Below are 16028 nucleotides of genomic sequence, written 5' to 3' on the forward strand. Positions count from 1 at the left end.
TATGTATCTTACCTAATAAAAGTTTAGCATTTTAGCAAAAGCAATGTAAATCAATCTTGTAAAGTTTGAAACAAAACTTTTAACTGCTTTGTTATGTAACATGTATTCATTGTAGAAAATATGAAAAGTGAGAAGGAAAAAAAGCACCTGTTATTCTATCACCCAGAGGTAATACTTAATATGTAGGTATGTGTTATTTTAGAACTTTTTCTTTGTATGTATATGTCTACACCCCCCTAAACGATTTTTACAAGAATACATTCACATTTCACACTACTTATTTATAACTTTTTTCCACTTAATATAGTATTTCTTAAGGATGTCATGTAGTTGTATCATAATTTAACTGTCTTTACTGTTTCAGCTCCTCCTACTCTTAACCAATTCTCTTTTTTAAGATGTCCAAGTTATTACCAATTATTTGCTTTTATAAACCCTGATTAATATTTTCTTAGAAGTCTTGACAGGCTGTTCTGATGATTTCTTTAGATACACTCCTAAAAGTAGAATTGCTGGAGTAAGTGTATTTTAAGGGTTCTGGTACGTGTTTCTAGGGGTGAGGTTTTTACACTGGCATCTGTTTTTACTTTTCACTCCTTCTGGGAAGTACTCTCTAACACCCTTGAGATCTTGCATCCCTTTTGGGATTATGAATAAATAGTTTTTCTTTAAAGCCAGGAACTCACAGCTGTTCATGCTGATTTATTTACCTGCATAGACTATTGTGTCAAAGAATGCACTGCAGTACCGGGGAAATTCCCAGCATGATGCCCAGGAGTTTCTGCTGTGGCTTTTGGACCGAGTTCATGAAGACCTCAACCATTCAGTGAAGCAGAGTGGCCAGCCTCCTCTGAAGGTAAGGACACATGCTGCCCTAGGGCAGTCAGCTAGCCATGAGAGTGTGTAGATTTTTCTACTGAGGACTTGTTGCATTGCGTTAATACAATGAAATTGACTAAGCTCTGGGTGAGTGTAAGATTCAATGGCTACTTAAAGGACATTTCATTTTGTTTACTACTGTGCTGGCAGTGTAAGATACAAGAGCTGTTGTCCCCAAGGAATTTATAGTCTAATGAGAGGGGAAACATTTGCATGTATGATGAGCTTCAGATTAAAAAAAGGGATTCCATTTCACTAAACTGTTTTTAAAGCAGAATATGTTTGCTTTCTATTCTAGTAAGACACATACTCTGTAGTTCACTGGAATGAATACACAATCATAAAGGAAACGTATGGATTTTCTCTGCTGTTGGGATTGGATTTGACCATAGGAGCCCCAGAATGTTCTTATTGAGAAACATAGCAATTAATTCTTAATTTTATGCATGTAGTCTTACAGATATGGATAAAATGACTTATATAATGGAAAAAATTTAGACTAAAGAGTTGCTTCCCTTGGGCAGCTTTTAAAGTTTTTGATAATTCTGCTGTATACTTCAAATTTTAAATTTCTAAGTTTGGTAAGTTGTTAAATTATTCTGATTCAAGGTCCTTTTGTGCCTGAACACTCTATTCTGTCATATGACTATATGTGTGTGGCTGACGCTCCCACCAAATTGAGACATCCTCAAGGTCAGGCGCTGGGTCTTATTATCTTTGTATCCTAATGTTCTGTACAGTGCTCTCTGCATGTGGTAGCAGGTGCTCAGTAACTAATTATTAGGCGGAGGGACATGAAAAGTTAAATACAACATGAAGTAGAGTGTGATTAGGCACCAGCATACACAGCACAACTAATAGGTACTAGGGAATTTAGGCATGGGAAGCATTAGTACTTTTTTTTTTTTGAGACGGACTTTCGTTCTTGTTGCCCAGGCTGGAGTGCAATGGCACAGTCTCGGCTCACCACAACCTCTGCTTCCTGGGTTCAAGTGATTTTCCTACCTCAGCCTCCTGAGTAGCTGGGATTACAGGCATGTGCCACCACAGCCGGCTAATTTTGTATTTTTAGTAGAGATGGGGTTTCTCCATGTTGGTCAGGCTGGTCTTGAACTCCCGACCTCAAGTGATCCACCCACCCCGGCCTCTCAAAGTGTTGGCATTACAGGCATGAGCCACTGTGCCCGGCCAGGATTAGTACTTTTAAAGTGGTTGGGGATTACTTCTTAGAGGAGATTGGGATGGGGGCTTTGAGAATTGGAGGGAAACTGGAGCATCCTGGGGAAGGGGAGCTGCCCAGCTGAGTGCTGTGCAGAGACGATCGCTGGCAGAGTCTGTGTGAGGGGATGAGTCCACGCGACCCACATCCTACCTGCTGTGTTCTGGCTCCTTTAGCAGGTGCCCGTCACTGAAGTATCTGCACTTGATGCATAGCTTGTAAAGGAAGTCAAGGTCATTTGTGATTCTCTAGCTTCATCTTCAACCAAGAATTGGTCTTTCTAGTCTGTGAAATTGTACTTTCTTTTTTTTTAGCCACGTCAGAGACTGATATGATGCCTGAGGGACCATCTTTTCCTGTCTGTAGCACTTTTGTACAAGAACTCTTTCAAGCCCAATATAGGTATGAGAAAATCAGATGTTTCCACTTATTTTGTTTACCTGACATCATTCTGGGTGATTTTAATGTCAAGCGTCTTACCTTTTTGTTTTGAAGATCTTCTTTGATGTGTCCTCATTGTCAGAAACAGAGCAACACTTTTGATCCTTTCCTTTGCATTTCTTTGCCAATTCCTCTACCCCACACAAAGTAAGAATGGATTTAGTAAAATGAAGACTGTATTTTCTTATGGTATCCCTTTTCCTCTGTAGGCTCCTATTAGGTCTTCTTACTTATTTAGACAGGTAATGGGATTAATAATGGGATTGAATACAGTCATTGCTACAACCTTACAAGAATAAATGCCCTCCTGAGTTTGCAGGGTGAGCAGGCACATGAGGCAAGCAGGGGCTGTGTAGTCTGGCTCAGTTTGTCATCCACACATAGTATCGGGGGATGGGGAGGGCTGCTGAGTGACTTCAGGATTCTCTAGAGACCTTACTTTACATTTCTTGTTTCTTAGTTGCTTTATTTTGAACAATTTCTCAACATTTCCAGGAGTTATGCTGTCTAAAGAAAATGCAAAGCACAGAATCAAGTGTAGATATATTTTTGTTTGCTTCATAGAATGTTCATTTTATGAAGATTGCCTTTTCCAAAGATCTTGATGATTGATAGTTCTGCTTAGAGCCAAGTGAAATTTTTCCATTTGGGCTTCCGAGTAACAGTGTGGGTTAGCTTTAGTTTTTTGTTGATTTCATCTCAGGTTTATTTTGCATCTTCTATATTTTAGTTGAAATAAGTGACTAATGAGAAGATCTGACTTTGATCTGTGCAGGCCTCTCTATGTCACTGTAGTGTATCAAGGCAAATGTTCTCACTGCATGAGGATTGGTGTGGCCGTACCTCTGTCTGGGACTGTTGCCAGACTTCAGGAAGCAGTGTCTATGGAAACAAAGATCCCCACTGATCAGGTAATAAGTCTGCTAAGACCAGTTACACATGAGCCACAAAAGTATTGCTTTCTGTTCTCTTAGAATTTTTTATAGTTCTTTGCCAAGTATGGTTGGATAGAGATTTAAAACCAGTTGCATTTAGAAAAAAATCAAGACCCCAAAGACTAAAATGTATAGAGAAACTTTTCATGTTTCATTTAATTGTGTATGTAATTTTAAAAGAAACTGTGACTTTACAAGACCTTCTTGTAGCTTTGTTCATAAGGTATAATTACTTAACCCTTCTTAAATCATTCCTGTGGATGTGTATGTGGGCACTGGAGCGTCCTCACAGTGTTTGATACTCAAAGAGGCTTTGAAAACTTAAGCAGTGACACTAGAAAACCCCTTCCCATTGTGGTGTTAAGAGTGGATATCTTGCTAGTACAGTGTTCTGTATGTAATAGATGCTCAACACGTTTTGTTTTCTCATTACGGCTGGACCAGAGTCTCTTACCTTGTTTAGAGAAGAGAAAGGGAAGTTGTGCCCATGCCGCATCCCTTTTGGGGTAAATGTTTGATAAGCAGTTATGTTGAAATTTACCAAAAATACTTCTGACCTGTTTGGACTTGACATGTTTTTGCAGATAGCTTTTACTCAATTTACTATTATTATTTTATTTGGAAAAACATTCCTTATTTCAGATTTATTAAGGAAAGATGACTCAGTAGCTAAATTGCTTTCCCTAGATAGTAGCTTCTGGAAGCTACTGTGTAATCCCTGGACTAATAAAGGTGTTTTGTACTTTGGCCTCATGTGGCCTCATTTGGGAAGTTACCACAGTAAAACAAACACAGCCAGCAGTGTTGCCCTAATATGGCAAATATCTCATATTTTTGCAGGCCAAATACTGGCATGTTGATAAAATGTTCATATTCTTTCCTACTCTGAAAAGCCCGTTGGCTCTTTCTTCCCTTCAGGATGAGGGAAAGGCAGAAAGGGAGGCAGCGAGGCTTCGGTGGTGTCCAGGGCAAATCTGGTTGCATCTTTAGAGCTTCCAGCACTGTCTGGCTCCTTTTGCATGTGGTTTAAATTGGTGAAATAATTACAAGTTTGCTGTTGACCTCAGTTTGCTGAAGAGAGTGAATTTTACTTGCATGTTCACCGGCAGAAAAACAACATGGTCATTAAATTCATTAGAAGGAAAATGTGCCAGGAACATTTTTGCTGGACTATTTGTAGAATATACCACCAACCCCTTTTACCTGGTAGATTCGCAGAATGTTAGTGCTGGTAGAGGGGACCTCAGGGGTCCAGTCCAACTCCCTTATTTGAAAGAGGCTCAGAAAAGCCGTGGGACTTGTTCAGGTTTGCAGGGCTGGTTGGTGACAGGCCGAACTGGAACCTGCATGCCCGATCCAGTGCTTTTTCACTAGACAGCACGGCTGAGCATATAATGATGTCTTTAAATGTCTCCCGTGTTCTCCTCTCCATCTTTTGTTTTTCTGTTTTGTTTGTTTGTATGTATGTATGTATGGATTGTTTGAGACAGGGTCTCACTCTGTTGCCCAGGCTGGAGTGCATTGGTGCAATCATGGCTCACTGCAGCCTCAACCTTGTGGGCTCAAGCAGTCCTCCCACCTCAGCTTCCCAAGTAGTGGGGACTGTAGGCACATGCCACCACACCCAGCTGATTTTTGTATTTTTCATAGAGATGAGGTTTTGGCATGTTGCCCAGGCTGGTCTTGAACTCCTGGCCTCAGCAGTCCTTCTGTCTTGGCCTCCCAAAGTGCTGGGATTACAGGCTTGAGCCGCCATGCCTGTCCTGTTTTTCTGTTTTATTGTAAAATAACCATTTCTTGAAATATAACAGAAAGAGGAAGTATCTCATACTAGGTATCTTAATGCTAAGGGTTACTAACTTTAATACTATGTTATATAGTATTCATTTAGATTTTTTCCATGCATATATACATTATTTTATATAAGTAGAATCATTTACACATATTATTTTTACCTTGCTTTGTATTTACTTAGATTTTTGCATGTTAGTGCAAATATATATAGTTTATTCTTTTTAGTAGCTTTATAATTCCCGTAAGGCTATACTACGTTTAATTAGTTAGTATTTTTGGACATTTGAATTGATTTTTTTTTCAATACAAATATCCATGGTTTAGGCTTGAAAAATAGAAAATTAAATGATATGGGAGAAAGCCTCAGAGTCAGATGTGGACTCTGTCCTCGACATGAGGCTGGATCGTTGTAGAACTTTAGGCAAGTCTCTTGGCGTCTCTTCTTTCAGTGAAATGGGGGTTAGACATTATGATCTCCTGGTTCTCTTCTACACTAAAACTTAGAGAAACTCTGGAGTTAGAGTCATGGAGTTCTGCATCAGAGTACAGGTTTCCCTCAGTGTCCATGGGATTGGTTGTAGGAACCCTTGCACTAGGATACCAAAATCCACAGTGCTTTAATCCCTTTTATAACATGGCACAGTATTTGCATAGAACCTAAGCATATCATCCTGTATACTTTATTTATTTTTACTTTTTATGTTATGGATACATAATAGTTGTACCTCCAATATACTTTAAATCATCTCCAGATAACTTACAATACTTAATACAGTGTAAATGTTATGTAAATAGTTGTTATGCTATATTGTTTAGGGAATAATGACAAGAAAAAAAGACCGTTCAGTATACATTCAATCATCCTTTTTTTTTCTTCTGAATATTTTTGATCTGCAGTTGGTTGAATCCACAGATGTAGCACCCACAGATATGGAGGGGTGACTGTATATTGTTATATAATTACAGAGGATACTGTGCTTCCAGGATTCTCTCATTAAAGGCAAATAAAGTGGGCTCTGCGAGATGTTTCAGAGCTCTCTCAGACCACTGCCAGTCCTGATGGTCTGGAGAAGTTCATAGAATTGGGAGATCAATTAGTATCGAATTTCCAGTTACGCAGCTGTTTACATTTTTCCTATTTTTAGATTGTGTTAACAGAAATGTACTATGATGGGTTCCATCGTTCCTTTTGTGATACAGATGACCTGGAAACAGTCCATGAAAGCGACTGCATTTTTGCCTTTGAGACTCCCGAAATATTTAGGCCTGAAGGAATTCTCAGTCAAAGAGGTAAATGAGCTCCTGTTTCCATAATGCCACCTGGGTTTGCAGGTTTAACTATAGTCTACCCTTTTAGTTGTCTATTATATAATGATATATATTTTTTTTAAATTGTGGTAAAATACACTTAATTTTTTTATGATGGTATAATGGTAAAAATCTTACAGTAATATTATCCTAGAAGAAGGCAGCTCTTACTGTTTTAGGCAAAGATATATCCATAGTTTAGTTGGGAAAACCTCTTATTGAGATTCAGGACTGACTGTGACCTCCTTCAAGTAGCCTTTTTGGCATCTTTTCATGACATTCAGGAAGATATACTATGCCATAGGTTTTTTTTTTTTTCTTTTTAATTTTGCTATCACCTCTTAAGATTCTAACATTTTTGCTATAGAATGTTTTCTTGGTACCTGCTTTTAAGAAATTTGCATGTAACTCTTCATTGATAGGCAGCAAAATGAAGTAAAGCCCTGGACAGTATTGTTCCTCTTACTGTAGTTTGGGCTGTGATTTGGAACTTAGCTTGTCTCCCCACTGTGCCTGGAGTTACGGGGTTATTCTGATTTTAAGAGTTACCAAGCAACTCAGACTTTGCTCCTGGCCACAGCATTCTTCAGGGTTCCTCCTAGGGCTCCTCTTCTTTTGCTCTACCCTGGTGGTTATTAATGCATCAGTATTACCTGGGAACTGGTTAGAAATGCAAATTCTTGGTCCCTACTCCACACCTAGTAAAGGAGAAACTCTGGTAAAGAAGCCCTTTAGGTAGGTGATCATGATGCAAGCTAAAGTGAGAACTGCCGCTCTTATCAGGATTTTCCACGCCTTGATTTTTTGAACTGTATTCCCCCCCTAGCCTCAACTTTTCTTTTGATTCCAGTTCCATTCCTTGACTTCCACCTCCCTACTGGAATTTCTACTTAGAAATCCTACAGGTGTCTTACCCTTAGCATTTCTTTCTTAGATTGGTTGCTCCTGCATTTTTTCTAGAAATAATGGCACTACTATCCTCCTCTTCACTCAAACTGGATCCAAGCTTGATAACTTCTCCTTCAAAATTCTCATAGAGCTGTTGACACACACTGCATTTTTCGCCTTTATTTTACTGCCACTGACGTAGTTCAGGCCAGTCCCAACAGAGCTTTTCCAGTAAGTTTTTATCTTTACCACTGAGCTTTCTCCTTTCTAGTTATTTCTCCACAGACTTACTCTAATACACAGTTCTGATCATGTTACATGCTATTGATTTACCAGTGATTCCCCTTTTCTAAGATCAAATCTAAACACCTTGGAAGGAGCATAACGCCCTCCTCCCGTGCCATGATTTGGTCCTTGCCTTTCTTTCCAGTCTCTCTACTCCCATTTCCTCTCCTTCCTCAGGTCTTCTCTTTCAGGTTACTCTGTTTCTCAGACATGCCATGTGCTTTTCCATGTTCCCTACCATTTGCTGTGCTGAGGATTCACTTCTCCAGCTTCTATTCTCGTTAGCTCCTGCTTTGTCTCCCCAAGGTACCTTCCAGTCTCCCCATCCTGCCAAGCTCTAAGCAGTCACTATTCTACTTTCTCTCTCTCTTTCTTTTTGAGACAGAGTCTTGCTCTGCCGCTCAGGCTGGAGTGCAGTGCATGATCTTGGCTCACTGCAGCCTTAGCCTCCCGAGTAGCTGGGATCACAGGCGCATGCCACCACACCTGGCTAATTTTTATATTTTTAGTAGAGATGGGGTTTCACCACGTTGGCCAGGCTGGTCTTGAACTCCTGACCTCAAGTGATCCACCTGCCTCGGCCTCCCAAAGTGCTGGTAATCTTACAGGCATGAGCCACCACACCCGGCCCACTATTCTACTTTCTGTTTCTACAGATTTCCCTAGTCTAGACTTCCATATAAATGGAATCATAAAATACGTGGTATTTTGTGACTGGCTTTACTTAGTGTGATGTTTTCAAGATTCATTCATGTTGTAGCATATATAATACTTAATTCCTTTTTGTGGCCAAATAATATTTTATCGTTTGAATAGATCACATTTTGTTTATTCATTGTTAATGAACATTTGGGTTGTTTCCACCTTCTGGCTAATATGAATAATGCTCCTGTGAACATTCCACACAAGTTTTTATGTGGACTTATGTTTTCGTTTCTCTTCATACCTGGGAATAGAACTGCTGGGTTGTGTGGTAACTCTATGTTTAATCATTTGGGGGAACTTACAGACTGTTTTCCAAAGTGGCCGCACCATGTTACATTTTTATCAGCAGTGTTTGAGGGTTCCAGTTTCTCTACGTCCTTGCCGACACTTATTATCTGACTCTTTAATTTTAGCCATTGTAGTGGGTATGAAGTGGTATCTCATTATGGTTTTGATTTGTGTTTGTGACTGACATCATGTTGAGCATCTTTTCTTGTGCTTGTTGGCCATTTGTATATCATATTTGGAAAAATGTCTGTTCAAATATTTTACCCATCTTAAAATTGCATTGTTTGCTTTTTGTTGTTGAGTTTTAGGAATTTTCACATATGCTGAATACTAGACCCTTATCAGATATATGATTTGCAAATATTTTCTCCCATTCTGTGGGTGGTCTTTTAACTACCTGATAATGTCCTTTGAAACATAAAAGTTCTTAGTTTTGTTGAAGTCCAGTTTATCTATTTTTTTTTTTGCTTGTGCTTTTGTTATATCTGACACTTTATCAAATCCAAAGTCATAAAGATTTACCCCATAATTTCTTTTAAGAGTTTTATAGTTTTAGCTCTTATAGTTTTTTGAACCATTTTGAGTTAATTTTTTATGTGCATGTGCATGTGTCTTTTTAGTAGCATGATATATAATCCTTTGGGTATATACCCAGTAATGGGATTGCTGGGTCAAATGGTAATTCTAATTGTAGATCCTTGAGGAATTGTGACACTGTCTTCCACAATGGTTGAACTAATTTACACTCCCACCAACAGTGTAAAAGCATTCTTATTTCTCCACATCCTCTCCAGCATCTGTTGTTTCCTGACTTTTTAATGATTGCCATTCTAATTGGCGTGCGATGGTATTTCATTGTGGTTTTGATTTGCATTTCTCTGATGACCAGTGATGATGAGCACTTTTTCCTGTGTCTGTTGGATGCATAAATGTCTTCTTTTGAGAAGTGTCTGTTCATATCCTTTGCCCACTTTTTGATGGGGTTGTTTTTTTCTTGTAAATTTGTTTGAGTTCTTTGTAGATTCTGGATATTAGCCCTTTGTCAGATGGGTAGATTGCAAAAATTTTCTCCCATTCTTTAGGTTGCCTGTTCACTCTGATGGTAGTTTCCTTTGCCGTGCAGAAGCTCTTTAGTTTAATTAGATCCCATTTGTCAATTTTGGCTTTTGTTGCCTTTGCTTTTGGTGTTTTAATCATGAAGTCCTTGCTCATGCCTATGTCCCTAAAGATATTGCCTAGGTTTTCTTCTAGGGTTTTTATGGTTCTAGGTCTAAGATTTAAGTCTTTAATCCACCTTGGATTAATTTTTGTATAAGGTGTAAGGAAGAGATCCAGTTTCAGCTTTCTACATATGGCTAGCCAGTTTTCCCAGCACCATTTATTAAATAGGGAATCCTTTCCCCATTTCTTGTTTTTGTCAGATTTGTCAAAGATCAGATGGTTGTAGATGTGTGGTTACTTCTGAGTCCTCTGTTCTGTTCCATTGGTCTGTATCTCTGTGTTGGTACCAGTACCATGCTGTTTTGGTTACTGTAGCCTTGTAGTATAGTTTGAAGTTAGGTAGCATGATGCCTCCAGCTTTGTTCTTTTTGCTTAGGATTGTCTTGGCAATGCAGGCTTTTTGGTTCCATATGAACTTTAAAGTGGTTTTTTCCAATTCTGTGAAGAAAGTCATTGGTAGCTTGATGGGGATGGCATTGAATCTGTAAATTACCCTGGGCAGTATGGCCATTTTCACGATATTGATTCTTCCTATCCATGAGCATGGAATGTTCTTCCATTTGTTTGTGTTCTCTTTTATTTCATTGAGCAGTGGTTTGTAGTTCTCCTTGAAGAGGTCCTTCACATCCCTTGTAAGTTGGATTCCTAGGTATTTTATTCTCTTTGAAGCAATTGTGAATGGGAGTTCACTCATGATTTGGCGCTCTGTTTGTCTGTTATTGGTGTATAGGAATGCTTGTGATTTTTGCATATTGATTTTGTATCCTGCGACTTTGCTGAAGTTGCTTATCAGTTTAAGGAGATTTTGGGCTGAGACAGTGGGGTTTTCTAGATATACAATCATGTCATCTGCAAACAGGGACAATTTGAATTCCTCTTTTCCTAATTGAATACCCTTTATTTCTTTCTCTTGCCTGATTGCCCTGGCCAGAACTTCCAACACTATATTTAATAGAAGTGGTGAGAGAGGGCATCCCTGTCTTGTGCCAGTTTTCAAAGGGAATGCTTCCAGTTTTGGCCCATTCAGTATGATATTGGCTGTGGGTTTGTCATAAATAGCTCTTATTATTTTGATATACATTCCATCAATACCTAGTTTATTGAGAGTTTTTAGCATGAAGGGCTGTTGAATTTTGTTGAAGGCCTTTTCTGCATTTATGGAGATAATCGTATGGTATTTGTCGTTGGTTCTGTTTATGTGATGGATTACGTTTATTGTCTTGCATATGTTGAACCAGCCTTGCATCCCAGGAATGAAGCCAACTTGATCATAGTGGATAAGCTTTTTGATGTGCTGCTGGATTCGGTTTGCCAGTATTTTATTGAGGATTTTTGCATCAATGTTCATCAGAGATATTGGTCTAAAATTCTTTTATTTGTTGTGTCTCTGCCAGGCTTTGGTATCAGGATGATGCTGGCCTCATAAAATGAGTTAGGGAGGATTCCCTCTTTTTCTATTGATTGGAATAGTTTCAGAAGGAATGGTACCAGCTCCTAGAATTTGGCTGTGAATCTGTCTGGTCCTGGACTCTTTTTGGTTGGTAGGCTATTAATTATTGCCTCAATTTCAGAGCCTGTTATTGGTCTATTCAGAGATTCAACTTCTGCCTGGTTTAGTCTTGGGAGGGTGTATGTGTCCAGGAATTTATCCATTTCTTCTAGATTTTCTAGTTTATTTGTGTAGAGGTATTTATGGTATTCTCTGATGGTAGTTTATATTTCTGTGGGATCAGTGGTGATATCCCCTGTATCATTTTTATTGTGTCTATTTGATTCTTCTCTCTTTTTTTCTTTATTAGTCTTGCTAGCGGTCTATCAATTTTGTTGGTCTTTTCAAAAAACCAGCTCCTAGATTGATTTATTTTTTTGAAGGGTTTTTTTGTGTCTCTATCTCTTTCAGTTCTGCTCTGATCTTAGTTATTTCTTGCCTTCTGCTAGCTTTTGAATGTGTTTGCTCTTGCTTCTCTAGTTCTTTTAATTGTGATGTTAGGGTGTTGATTTTAAATCTTTCCTGCTTTCTCTTGTGGGCATTTAGTGCTATAAATTTCCCTCTACACACTGCTTTAAATGTGTCCCAGAGATTCTGGTACGTTGTCTTTGTTCTCATTGGTTTCAAAGAACATCTTTATTTCTGCCTTCATTTTGTTATTTACCCAGTAGTCATTCAGGAGCAGGTTCTTCAGTTTCCATGTAGTTGTACAGTTTTGAGTGAGTTTCTTAATCCTGAGTTCTAATTTGGTTGCACTGTGGTCTGAGAGACAGTTTGTTGTGGTTTCTGTTCTTTTACAGTTGCTGAGGAGTGCTTTACTTCCATTTATGTGGTCAATTTTAGAATAAGTGTGACGTGGTACTGAGAAGAATGTATATTCTGTTGATTTGGGGTGGAGAGTTCTGTAGATGTCTATTAGGTCTGCTTGGTGCAGAGCTGAGTTCAAGTCCTGGATATCCTTGTTAACCTTCTGTCTTGTCGATCTGTCTAATATTGACAGTGGGATGTTAAAGTCTCCCATTATTGTGTGGGAGTCTAAGTCTCTTTGTAGGTCTCTAAGGACTTGCTTTATGAATCTGGGTGCTCCTGTATTGGTTGCATATATATTTAGGATAGTTAGCTCTTCTTGTTGAATTGATCCCTATACCATTATGTAATGGCCTTCTTTTTCTCTTTTGATCTTTGTTGGGTTAAAGTCTGTTTTATGAGAGACTAGGATTGCAACCCCTGCTTTTTTTTTTGCTTTTCATTTGCTTGGTAGATCTTCCTCCATCCTTTATTTTGAGGCTACGTGTGTCTCTGCACATGAGATGGGTCTCCTGAATACCGCACACTGATGGGTCTTGACTCTATCCAGTTTGCCAGTCTGTTTTTTAATTGGGGCATTTAGCCCATTTACATTTAAGGTTAATATTGTTATGTGTGAATTTGATCCTGTTATTACGATGTTAGTTGGTTATTCTGCCCGTTAATTGATGCAGTTTCTTCCTAGCATTGATGGTCTTTACAATTTGGCATGTTTTTGCAGTGGCTGGTACTGGTTGTTCCTTTCCATGTTTAGTGCTTCCTTCAGGAGCTCTTGTAAGGCAGGCCTGGTGGTGACAAAATCTCTCAGCATTTGCTTGTCTGTAAAGGATTTTATTTCTCCTTCACTTATGAAGCTTAGTTTGGCTGGATATAAATTTTGGGTTGAAAATTCTTTCCTTTAAGAATGTTGAATATTGGCCCCACTCTCTTCTGGCTTGTAGGGTTTCTGCCGAGACATCTGCTGTTAGTCTGATGGGCTTCCCTTTGTGGGTAACCTGACCTTTCACTCTGGCTGCCCTTAACATTTTTTCCTTCATTTCAGCCTTGATGAATCTGACAGTTATGTGTCTTGGGGTTGTTCTTCTCGAGGAGTATCTTTGTGGCATTCTCTGTATTTCCTGAATTTGAATGTTGGCTTGCCTTGCTAGGTTGGGGAAGTTCTCCTGGATAATGTCCTGAAGAGTGTTTTCCAGCTTGGTTCCATTCTTCGCATCACTTTCAGGTACAGCAATCAAACATAGATTTGGTCTTTTCACGTAGCCCCATATTTCTTGGAAGCTTTGTTCATTTCTTTTTACTCTTTTTCTCTAACCTTGTGTTCTCGCTTTATTTCATTAATTTGATCTTCAGTCACTGATACCCTTTCTTTCACTTGATCGAATTGGCTGTTGAAGCTTGTGCATCACAAAGTTCTCATGCCATGGTTTTCAGCTCCATCAGGTCATTTAAGCTCTTCTCTTCATTGTTTATTCTAGTTAGCCATTCATCTAACCTTTTTTTCAAGTTTTTAGCTTCCTTGCGTTGGGTTTGAACATGCTCCTTTAGCTCAGAGAACCAACCTTCTGAAGCCTACTTCTGTCAACTCATCAAAGTCATTCTCCATCCAGCTTTGTTCCATTGCTGGCGAGGAGCTGCGATCCTTTGGAGGAGAAGAGGCGCTCTGGTTTTTAGAATTTTCAGCCTTGCTGCTCTGGTTTCTCCCCATCTTTGTGGTTTTATCTACCTTTGATCTTTGATGTTGGTGACCTACAGATGGGGTTTTGGTGTAGGTGTCCTTTTTGTTGATGTTGGTGCTATTCCTTTCTGTTTGTTAGTTTTCCTTCTAATGATCAGGTCCCTCAGTTGCAGGTCTGTTGGAGTTGAGGTCCACTCCAGACCATGTTTGCCTGGGTATCACCAGTGGAGGCTGCAGAACAGCAAATATTGCTGCCTGATCCTTCCTCTGGAAGCTTCGTCCCAGACAGGCACCCGCCTGTGTGAGGTGTCTGTTGGTTCCTACTGGGAGGTGTCCCCAGTTAGGCTACATGGGAGTCAGGGACCCACTTGAGGAGGCAGTCTGTGCATTCTCAGAGCTCAAATGCCATGCTGGGAGAACCACTGCTCTCTTCAGAGCTGTCAGACAAGGACCTTTAAGTCTGCAGAAGCTGTCTGCTGCCTTTTGTTCAGCTATGCCCTGCCCACAGAGGAGGAGTCTATAGAGGCAGCAGGCCTTGCTGAGCTGCGGGGGGCTCTGCCCAGTTGGAGCTTCCTGGCCACTCTGTTTAGGTACGCAAGCCTCAGCAATGGTGGATGCCCCTCCCCCAGCCAGGCTGCCGCCTCACAGTTCGTTCTCAGACTGCTGCGCTAGCAGTGAGCAAGCCTCCGTGGGCATGGGACCCACCGAGCCAGGCACAGGAGAGAATCTCCTTGTCTTCTGGTTGCTGAGACCTTGGGAAAAGCGCAGAAGTGTCTTTTGGGCAGAAGTGCCCTGTTTTTCCAGGTACAATCTGTCACAGCTTCCCTTGGCTAGGAAAGGTAAATCCCCCGACCCCTTGAGCTTCCCAGGTGAGGTGACGCCCCACTCTGCTTCAGCTCACCCTCCGTGGGTGGCACCCACTGTCCAACCGTCCCAATGAGATGAACCAGGTATCTCAGTTGGAAATGCAGAAATCACCCGTCTTCTGCGTTGATCATGCTGGGAGCTGCAGACCAGAGCTGTTCCTGTTCGGCCATCTTTGAACGGATCCACTTCATTCCTTTTTAATGGCTGAACATGATTCCATACATACATATGCATGTACCACATTTTGTTCATTAATCTGTTGATGGGCATTTGTTTTTTTCCTACCTTTTGTCTATTGTGAATAGTCCTACTATGAGCATTTGTGTACTAGTATTTGTTTGAATACCTGTTTTCAGTTCTTTTGGGTATATACCTAGGAATGGAATTGATGGATCATGTCATAATTCTATGGTTGTCTTCTTGGGGAATTGCCAAATTGTTTTCCACAGGAGCTGGATCATTTTACGTTTCCACCAGCAATAGATGAGAGTTCTAATTTCTCCACATCTTTGCCAACATTGATTTTTCATCTTTTTGATTTTAGTCATCCTGGTGAATGTGAAGTGTTACTTCATTGAGGTTTTGACTTGCATTTCTCTAATAGTAAGTGATGATGAACATCTTGTCATGTGCTTGTTTGGCCATTTATATATTCTCTTTGGAGAAATGTCTATTCAAGTCTTTTTCCCATTTTAAATTGCATTATCTTTTTGTTGAGTTGTTTTTGTTGAGTTGTAAGAATTCTTTGTAAGGATGTATAATACTAGACCATTATGGGATATATGACTTGCAAGTATTTTATTCCATTCTCTGGGTTTTTTCTCTTTCTTGATAGTGTTCTTTGATGTACAAAAGTTCTTCATTTTGATGAAGTCTGTTTTTTCTTTTGTTGCTCATAATTTTGTTGTCATATCTAAGAATCCGTCACCACATCCAAGGTCATAAAGATTTACTCTTACGTTTTCTTCTGAGTTTTGTAGTTTTAGCTCTTACATTTAGGTTGTTGATACATTTTAAGTTAATTTTTATAAATTGTATGAGGTAGGGACCAAACTCCATTCTGGGACAAGTAAATATTTACTTGTCCCAGAACCATTTGATGAAGAGATTGTACTGTCCTCATTGAATGGTCTTGGTGCTCTTGTTGAAAGTCCTTATTTTAATTCCTCTTTTACTTCACCCTCTACTTCCTTCCAGAGGCCTCTGGCGCCTCCAGTTTCTGATTCT

General features: G+C 39.6%; 1 protein-coding gene across 1 annotated transcript in view; it reads left to right on the forward strand.

Moving 5' to 3' along the window:
• LOC129015212 (ubiquitin carboxyl-terminal hydrolase 31-like) overlaps positions 1 to 16028 on the forward strand; it is a 60099-nt gene that overhangs the window by 16924 nt on the left and 27147 nt on the right. Inside the window, 6 exon segments of the mRNA XM_063654286.1 lie at positions 719 to 856; positions 1457 to 1460; positions 2413 to 2500; positions 2594 to 2686; positions 3315 to 3450; positions 6414 to 6558. Coding sequence (XP_063510356.1) covers positions 719 to 856; positions 1457 to 1460; positions 2413 to 2500; positions 2594 to 2686; positions 3315 to 3450; positions 6414 to 6558 — 604 coding nt within the window.

Source organism: Pongo pygmaeus, chromosome 18, assembly GCF_028885625.2.
Source record: "Pongo pygmaeus isolate AG05252 chromosome 18, NHGRI_mPonPyg2-v2.0_pri, whole genome shotgun sequence".
Lineage (NCBI taxonomy): Eukaryota > Metazoa > Chordata > Mammalia > Primates > Hominidae > Pongo > Pongo pygmaeus.